Source organism: Nilaparvata lugens, chromosome 14 (assembly GCF_014356525.2).
Source record: "Nilaparvata lugens isolate BPH chromosome 14, ASM1435652v1, whole genome shotgun sequence".
Classification (NCBI taxonomy): Eukaryota; Metazoa; Arthropoda; class Insecta; order Hemiptera; family Delphacidae; genus Nilaparvata; species Nilaparvata lugens.
Window position 1 is genome coordinate 7,587,193 of NC_052517.1, and position 10,340 is coordinate 7,597,532.

The following is a 10,340-nucleotide window of genomic DNA, read 5'->3' on the forward strand; positions in this document are numbered from 1 at the left end:
TTTAAAAACATTTCCCAATTAGAACTGACAACTTCTCGATTTCAAATCGTATGTTCTCAAATTGAAATGATACTTCCTCAAAAAAAATTCACTATTCTCAATTACAAGTGATGACTTCTCGAATACAATTGACTATTCTAATTTACATCTGACGTTTTCTCAAATACAAATGACTATTCTCAATTACAATTGATACTTTCTCAAATACAGTTGGAAAAGGTGTAGAACTTAGCTGAATCCCGAGCTCGGAAACCAATGTCTATGAAAACCAAGGTCAAGACACCCGTGTTCCTTATGGAGCGGCCATTTTGTGTCTATTTCATGGCGGTACATTTGAAATTCAATCTAATTCAATTCGCTCGTAACAAAATCATACATTATGCATTTTGAAACAATATTCCAGCTCAGATAATATACGAATTCAGGTTTTCAATCTTTTAATAACGAATTTTCAATAATAAATGCTTCAATTATTCATTTATTTATTATGAAAAATTGTTCTCATTCTTTTAACCTGAAGATTCATAAGGCATTGGGACAAGACAGAAATATGTGAGACCGACTTTAAAAAGAGTTTAAAGTTCCTGATCAATTAAAACTGAAAATCACCAATTTATTTTCCAGTATTCCACTGAATACTTTAATTCTGTAGGAAGAATTATTTTTACAATTTCAGTTACTATTAACACATCATGTTATGTTCATTCTACAATGATAACAGCCAAAAATAAATTTGAAAATTGGTGAAGTAGATCACTACCTCCGTAATCAAAGCCTTAGTGTGTCATGACCTGTATTATTTTTATAGACCTTGTGGGAAACCGGCCCTAAATCTAAAACGAGAAATGTCAAACGACAATAATCATAACTATGACAAGAGATTTACAAAAATTTGATTATTCATAATTTTTGATCGGACACTGACCTTGAAAGTCTTATAGGAAGACACGACATAATTTCCTCCGTCATCAAGCTCTTCTAAGGCATTAATCCTGGTCCCATCCATGGTGAAAATAAACCTCGCTCCGCGCGGCAAGTCCATCCTCAAGGATAACTTGTCCTGAAGGGCCTCCATACTCCTCACGTCCCGACCCGGCTTGAAACGAAACTCGACTCCCGGGAAATAGGGGTCGCCATTTTTGTAGAATGTCACCTGGAGAGAAAGAGGAAACAAAGGATTAATACTCTTTCTGTCATAGTCATTCAATCTCAGCTATTTTCCATGCATGAAATCAAGCCGGTAAACAGCTGTTTGCAGAACAAATAAACATATGATTCTCATTACAGCCTTAGACCAGTTATAGAATAGACACGTCCTTAGACCAGTTATAGAATAGACACGCTGGGAAGTCTAGCCTCTGAAGCCAACATCTACTGCCATATCTCCATATCGTGACATCAACATTGGATAGAAAACTTTCCTGCAGAGTTTGTTTACATTGTTTTCTATCCGATGCTGACGTCACGATATGGTGATATGGCAGTAGATGTTGGCTTCATCGACTTTCAGTATGAATATACAATGGGCCGTGTCTATTCTATAACTGGTCTAAGATTACAACATACTGTACTGTAATGAAACCATTAATATGTTTTCTTTACAGTCGAGTATGTTTCCTAGTTCCGAAATTGTAGTTTGAAGCGAAACTGCTTCAGAACAAGGTCTATAAAATACAGGTCATGACACTATTGTTGTGAGCAGCCATTTTATGGGGACTTTATGGCGGTACATTTGAAAATCCAATCCAATTCAATTTGCTCGTAACAAAATTATTCATTTTAAAAACAATATTCTAGTTCAGATGATATGTGAATTTAGGTTTTCAATTTTTTAATTATGAAATTTCAATAATAAATGCTTTAATTATTCATTTATTTATTATTAAAAACTGTTCTTATTCTTGAAAATCAAAGATTATGATTCAAAAGGCATTGGGACAAGACAGAAATATGCGAGGCCAATTCCAAAAAGATTTTTAAGTTCCCGATCAATTGAATCTAAATATCAACAACTCAGTTCCTAGTTAGAATCTAATTTATTATTATTCTGTCGGAACAATTTATTTCACAATTCAAAGCCAAGCAATATCCCTTGAACAATATTAAAAAATCTGGTGTGGCGCACTCACACAACTTTCCTTGCCGTTATGAAAATTGATCACCTGACGCTAGTGTTCCCGCGTATCTCAAAGCTACTATTCAAAGATTTTAGTCAGCTGGTGACAGTTTAATAGAATCAAAATTAATTTACAATTGAATAATCATATTTTCTCGAATTTAAAGCTTATTTTCAATTTTAGGTGAAATAGTTACTAAACATTGAGATTTTCATGATCAATATTTTCCACTCGAAAGTTTTTGTTTAAATTGTATCTGGAGCCTTATAATTGAGAATCTAAAATAGAACTTTGCATTGATGGGGCGAAGCTCCTGAAATTTTTACAGATATGGGACTTGTGGCAGTTGATAGTGCTTATCGATGACTATTTTAGGTATGAATTTGATCAAAATCTTTGGAGCCGTTTCCGGGATAATCACGAAAAACCCTGTTTTTGACAACATTTTCGCCATTTTAGCCGCCATTTTTAATTGCATTTGATCGAAATTGTTCGTGTCGGATCCTTATAGTGGAAGGACCTCAAGTTCCAAATTTCAAGTCATTCCGTTAATTGGGAGATGAGATATCATGTACACAGACGCACATACACTCATACACACACACACACACACCACACACACACACACACACACACACACACACACACCACACACACACACACACAACACACACACACACACACACACACACACACACACAACACACACACACACACACACACACATACAGATCAATACCCAAAAACCACTTTTTTGGACTCAGGGACCTTGAAACGTATAGAAATTTAGAAATTGGGGTACCTTAATTTTCTTCGGAAAGCAATACTTTCCTTACCTATGGTAATAGGGCAAGCAAAGTAAAAATAACACAACATGTTGTTCAATCCATAATGATAAATTTGAAAATTGGTGAACTAGGACCCCATAAAATGGCTGCTCACAACAATAGTGTCATGACCTGTATATAGACCTTGCTTCAAAAAACCACCTTCAGTTTTGTCAACTTCCACAAAACTCCTGATTCGGAATTTGTAAACTAGGTTATGCTTATAGAATGCATGCAGTAACTTCAGCACAAGTCGGTAATATTTTCTATTTCTCAATTGTCCTTCCTTAGATTATTATGACAAAAAATAGTGTACGTTACTTGGACGTGAATATCTTTCCCAGTGCTTGAATGAAATTCTAGTCTCGGCTAACGCTTCGACTAGAAACATTATTCTCCCCTGCAAAAGGCTCCTTCCCGTCCTTTGATACAACTATTACGTCCATTTGATACTATTATTCAGGTAGTCTCTTTCTCTTTAGGTCTACGTTCGAATATAAATAGAAATATAAATCTGAGTACCCTTTTATAATTATTTTGTCACGACATGTTTCTGTAAAACATGTTGGAATAAAAGCACCCAATCATCAAAAGGTATTTGAATTATAAAAACTCAAAAAGTTTCTGCAGTAGATTACCTGAGACTGAGGCGGACATATAAGTTGAACTGCATCATCTGAGCTTGTTGGTGAATAATCCAGGGTTATTAACATTTCGAATTTCCTAAATCACTAAAACCTCTCGGAAAATATCATTTTGGAAGCACATATTTCTTTATCTGTATATGAGGTCCACATTACACAATTTCAGTCACTACTAGGAACTATTAAAGGATGAACGGTTGCCTTTGTTATCAAATTCTATCTATTCCATCATGTAATATTAATGTATATATATTCCATGGATGTGTTTCACTATTTTTCAGGACTACTTCTGATAACACAAATATAAAAAGTCAAAAAATGAAATTGTTTCATGAAGAATTCATGAATTCCATCAAAACTTTCAATTTCCCAATTTGAACTAAAATAATTTGAAGGAAGTCTAGATAATTCACTAAAAAAATAACAAATTTTCAAAAAGAAAAGTTTTTGGACAAAATAGAGTACCTAAAATACGTGGATATCTCACAGAAACTTCAAAAATTGTTCTCCAATCATCAAATAATAAACCATAGCAGCTTGACATTTGAAAAATAGTTAGTTTTGGAGTAATATTATATAACTGGCTCGTCACATTTGTTAAAAAGAAAATATTCGTTCCAGCCAACAACTATCACTTCAGCCTATCAGCCAATCAGTTTCAGCCTATCACTTCAGCCAACAACCGGGATTTTGTGAACGTTTTATATCACTTAACCTAATAACTTATCATGTTAACCAAAGAATTCGAAAATAGGCCTAATACTGAGTTCTAAACGAGTGTACACTGAATCAAATGGAAGTTCTAAACTATTACTCTATTCCTAACAGATTTGTAACAGACTAATGCTTTATCTCGAGCTAACACCATAACTGTTCCCAAGTAACTGATATCGCTAAAACATCCCAATCACGACAATGAAACATCCCCACCACAGTACTCTGTTTAGCAGACTGCCACTACAAAGATCTCGTACTGTTTTTAGTCAGATAACAACACTCCAATGAACTTGTACTGTTTTTAGTCAGGTAACACTCCAATGAACTTGTACTGTTTTTAGTAAGCTTCCTTTTCAACTGATGTTTTATCACTAAAACTGTTCCTTAGTAACTGATACCGGTATAAACTCCTAAACACGACAATGAAACCCCCATCACAGTACTCTGTTTATCAGACTGCACTTTGAATGAACTTGTACTGCTCTTAGCCAGCTACATCTTCAATGAACTTGTACTATTTTCAGCAAGTCACCTTTTCAAGTGATGTTTTATCACGAACTATCTATCACTAAAACTGTTCCTAAGTAACACTGATAACGTCCTCACCACAATACTGTTTTTAGCAAACTGATCCTTCAAAGAACTTGTACTGATTCTAGTAACACTCCAGCAAATTTGTTCTGTTTTCAGCCAGCCACCTATTCAACTAATGTTTCATCACTAACTATTCCTAAGTAACTCATACCGGTATAACCTCCCAAACACGACACTGAAACATCCCCACCACAGTACTCTTTTTATCAGACTGCCCTTCGAATGAACTTGTACTGCTTTTAGCCGGCTACATCTTCAATGAACTTGTACTGTTTTTAGCCAGCTACCCCTTCATTCAAGGAGATGAATTGGCTATTTTCGTACAAAACTGTTTGTAAAAACAGTTAAACTAGAGGATAGATCGGAGGTTAAACGTTATCTATAAACACAGATTCACTGAGCACTGTTTGCGTTTCCTGTGGAAGCTACTTGTTCAAATGATGCAGACAGTTTAAAGTAGTGATGGTGACGATAATTTGAGGTTATGTAAGTAAGTCAAGGTGATGAAGGTGTGAATGCTAGGGCAGTCTGTTGGGCAGTGGTAAGACAGTCAAGGATGTTTTAAGAGGTTCGAAGAGGAGCTGGAGGAGGAGGAGGTTGAGGTGAAGGAGGAGGAGGTTGAGGTGAAGGAGGAGAAGTAGGAGGAGGAGGAGGAATTGGAGAAGGAGGGAAGATAGGATGAAGAGTTCGGATTTTGTTGTAGTAGGAAATGAAGTGGAAGATGGGAAAGACAGTGTTGTAGAACGAGAAAAGAGGAAGGAGAAGGATATAATTTCTCCACAAGAGAGTGAGTTACTGAGAGAGAGAGAGAGAGAGAGAGAAAGGAGGAAGTGATAGAGAGAGAACATGTGTACACATAGAGTAAGATGAAGATACAATTTTGTGAGAGAATACAATAAGAAGGTTGAAGAGGTTTTTATGGTGTGGATTGGAGTGAAGGAGAAGGAGAAGAAGAGAGACGGGAAGGAGGAGGAGAAAGAGAAGGAGACCGAGAAGGATAAGACGAAAATAGAAGAGAAGGAGGAAGACGAAAAAGCAAAGTGATAGGGGAATGAAGGAGGAAGGAGAAGTATGCACGAGAGGGAGATAAGAGGTGGGAGAGTGAGAATAGGATTGGAAGGAGTAAGAGAATTGTAATAAGAAGAGAAGAAGTAAAATAGAAAAAGAACAAGGGTGGAAAATTGTGAGATAACTCAAGTATCATGGATAAGCAAAAGAAAATTGATAATCGTGGAGAATACATAGAGAAATAATCAGCTGAGCTTTAGTGTTTACAAGTTTGTGTTGCTTAAATGGTTCCAAATTTTCTTAAATAACTCAATATTATTCGTTACAAGTGGTAATTGAGTGGAATATTTTCAATTGATTTATTAATTCAAGCCATCGAAATTCAAAATTTATAGTTTTCATTTTTGTTTTGGACTAAAATTTTATCAAACTTGTACACGTAAAATTCTAACCTTATTTCGGACTTTTTCACCTATAAATTTGGAAGAAAAATAGCACAAGGACTATCTTATCATGTTATCTTTCAATGTTATTACATTAGTGTCATTTGCATTGTAAATAAATAAATAGAATAATAAATAAATAGAATAGAATGAGGAGAAGATGAAGAAGGAAAAATATAAAAGATGAAAGGGGAGACTAGAATCAAGTGGAATTGAGAAAAGAGTCGGCTATGATAAAAAACAATCACAGAAAAGTAACGTGGTATTTGAGAGAAAAACTAAGAGTGGAAAAAAAGAATGACAGCAGAAGAAAAAAGAAAGGAAGAGGAGTAGGACGAAGATGAGGATAGAAAAGAGTGAATAGGTGGAAAGGGATGAGAAGGATTGATAGGATGTTTTTCAAAGACAGGAAACAAGAGTGTGATTGATGAAGTGTGAAGAAAAAGGGGAGAGAAAAATATGAGTAGGAGATCAAAAAAGAAGGACTAGAAAAGTAAACAGTAGAAGAAGTGGTAGTAGCAATAGGGAATCACTTGGAACAAGGTCCAGTAAGGAGGAGGAGGAGAAGATGTAATGAGAGGGAGAAAGAAGAAGAAGAAGAGGAGGAGAAGGAGGAGGAGGAGGAGGAGGAGGATGAGGAGGAAGAGAGTTGGTATGAGGAGGTGAGGTCCTATAAGAAAAGAGACAACAGACTTTACTTGCAGAAAACTTGAGAAGACAATGAAGGGAAGGGATAAGAGTGAGAAAAGGAGAGGATAACGAAGAAGGATAAAAAAGGTAAGGAAAAGAGAGAACTAGTAACAAGAGAGAATGAATTAAAACAAGGATCACAATCACCTACTAAGAAAAAGACAGTAGATTCTCAACATGCAATATTTTTCTTCTGGTGTACGGCGGGTTGCCTACTAGGTTTCATTGAAGGGGCAGTTGACTAAACACAGTCCTTGAACACGTGGCTTAAAGGGTCAGCTTTAAAGCAGATTTTATCGCACCAGACTCAGGGCCATGGCATTGAGAGGCACCCAATTCATCCCCAACTATCAGCATGGAGTGGATGGGAAGCTATCGTGTTATTAATAAGAAATGCTGGCAGTTCAATGTAATATATGCAGCCACTATCTCTTCATCTGTTGAAAAGACCTTGGTCAAGTCTTTCACCCTCGGTGCTTGCTGTCCTTGTTTATTGGGTCTCTGTCTATTGCATGTTTCGAGGGGTTTCTTGCCTTCTCCTTCTTGGACTGGTCTTTCTTGCCCTGTTTTCTGTTATCTTTCTTCCTCTCTGCTTACTCTATTTCTAACTCTGTCTGGTAAATCTTTCCAATTCCATTCATCTTTCTCTCAAATAGTCTCTTATTTTCAAATTCTATTCCATTACCTTAATTATTATTGTTTCTACACGTTTTTGTCCTCGAACGTAATCCTTAAAAAAATAATTAAGTCAGATAAACATAAGTAGAGAAAGTTTGATTGATAAATTGGTTTTATAAGATGGAGATAGATCCATTTTTCTCATATTGTGGGAATATAGTGAATCAGATGGAGTTGATTAAAGAATGCATTTATTCAAATGCTGATTGATATAAAATTATTATTTAACGAAAATCCTAAATAAATGCTGTAAATCACCCCGAAGACTTCTGCTACTGCAGACATTGACAACAGGGTTAAATAGCTAGATGGAAATTCGATGAAAACTACTATCCAAAAATTAGTTGCCAGCCCGGGAATCGAACCCGGTACCTCCCAATTGCCAGTCAGGAATGCTTACCCTTACACCAAACTGACAATCTCTGGATAGCAGCGATCAATTTATACGAAGCCATAGCGGCCAATCAGGTTATAGATGGAATTAAATAGAGAATGCATTTATTCAAATGCTAATTTATATAGAATTATTATTTAACGAGAATCCTGAATATATATCCTAAATATATAATCCTAATGATTTTATATAAATAAGCATTTGAATAAATGCATTCTCTATTTAATTCCATCTGTAACCTGGATGGCCGCTATGTCTTCGTATAAAATGAGCGCTGCTATCCAGAGATTGTCAGTTTGGTGTAAGGGTAAGCATTCCTGACTGGCAATTGGGAGGTACCGGGTTCGATTCCCGGGCTGGCAACTAATTTTTGGATAGTAGTTCTCATCGAATTTCCATCTAGCTATTTAACCCTGTTGTCAATGTCTGCAGTAGCAGAAGTATTCGGGGTGATTTGCAGCATTTTATTGGGATCCTCGTTTAATATAATTATACCTTACAGAACGATATCATCATCTGCAAAAAGATTAACCTGATATGCTCTTAAAATTATAGCTCGGTCATGTGAATGAATGGAATTTCAGCAAACACAGGACATCTTCAATTCGACATATGTTGATCAGTCTATAGAATTCATTTCCAACACTTCAAAGAATAAACTTCACTGTTATCATTGAAATAAAATTACTTCCAATCCAGAATAGATTAATCACGATTATATCTACTGTAATGCGAACTTGTATTACGGGAACTAGTCAGGTACTATTGTGTGATATTCTATAATTTCAAATTCATCATGAATGTAAAGTCTCTCGTAGATCAAGTTGAGAATAGTTATTTGTGCAACTAGTGCGCAAAGTGACAGTTTGCTGCATCGAAAGAAACGTTTACGCCCGAGCCGTAGGCGAGGGCGGAATGGTTTCTTGAGTGCAGCAAACGAACTTTGCGCACGTATTTCACATTAAATTTTTCCTACAGTTACCATTGAATATGAAAAGTGGGTAATTATGGGTAAAATTGCCTGAATAATGTAGTAGTGTTTGAATGGCGGGGGGCAGCTGTGTGGTGTGTGCTGTGGTGGCACTGTGCTGTCGTTGTCCTTGGTTATAATATCTACTTAATAATAATTAGCGCGTTGTGCTTCGTTGCACCTCTGCTCACTATAGCAGCCACAGCAGTCACTGTTACCAACTTCATTTTGATTTTGCTGCACTGTTGCTCCATATAACCTACTAACTATTTTGCGTTGTCATGCTGCAAATCTGGAGTGCAGAAAAATTTTTCCCGCACTAGAGCAGAAAAGTGATTCTTTGCGTTCTGTAATCAGTGCAGCAATGGCAATGACAAAATATAAGTACCCACTATCGTGAGTAAACAATTTAAACACGTGAGTAGTCGCACGGACTTGCAGAACGTCAGTGGTTGCGCGTGAGCATTTTGCTCACACTCACCCTTATGGCCCCCTAGACGATAAACAGTTGGTTTTGACAAAGCTCATTCAATATTTAATTTCAAATCTTTCTCAACGTGTTTTATGTTATTGTATACTATTTTATAGTATATAGTAACATAATACATGGAGGAGATTCCAAAAATACATACTGCAAATTTATTGTTAGAATTTATCATTTCTATGGGATGAAATAATCTACTCATGAATGGAATGAATATACCTTCTTTATTTGTCTCATTTCTCGACATCTAGTTGGAATAAAAAGATAATGAGAGTTTAAATCAGAAGAGGGAATATGAAATAGGAAGATAATACCTATACATTGAAATTAGTCAACGTTCATTCTGTCATCCTCAAACTGTCCAAGGTTGTCTAGAGGACAGTCACAGCGAGGATAACATGTGCTGCAAACCTTGGAAAACGAAAATTCTCAAAGCTACATAGAAAAGTTACAATTGTGCGGCAATTTGCCGCGGGAGCGACTACTCGCGTGTTAAAAAGGGTACTTGGAATCCTATTCCCATAATTCATATTTTCTGGTCCCCTCCAGTCAATATTTTTAACAAAAGAAATTAAACTTCTAGAAGGATAAAATCACTCAACTAACCTTCCTAGCCTTCCAGTAGTTGAGATTATTAAACTTGTGCCCGTTTGGGTCAGCCATAGGTCCAGCGGCTGCAGCAGTAGTCATCATGGTGGCCCAGTCATTGATTTGCGACGATTGTGGTGATGATGATGATGATGAGCATGTGGGGGCATGTTAGACGAGCTCTCA

General features: G+C 36.2%; 1 protein-coding gene across 1 annotated transcript in view; it reads right to left on the bottom strand.

Annotated features, from left to right (window-relative positions):
• The window catches only part of LOC111043478 (echinoderm microtubule-associated protein-like CG42247), a 115,223-nt gene extending 104,943 nt beyond the window's left edge, over positions 1-10,280 (bottom strand). Inside the window, 2 exon segments of the mRNA XM_039440675.1 lie at positions 926-1,153; positions 10,173-10,280. Coding sequence (XP_039296609.1) covers positions 926-1,153; positions 10,173-10,259 — 315 coding nt within the window. The 5' untranslated portion in view covers positions 10,260-10,280.
• Positions 10,281-10,340: the final 60 nt, after the last annotated feature.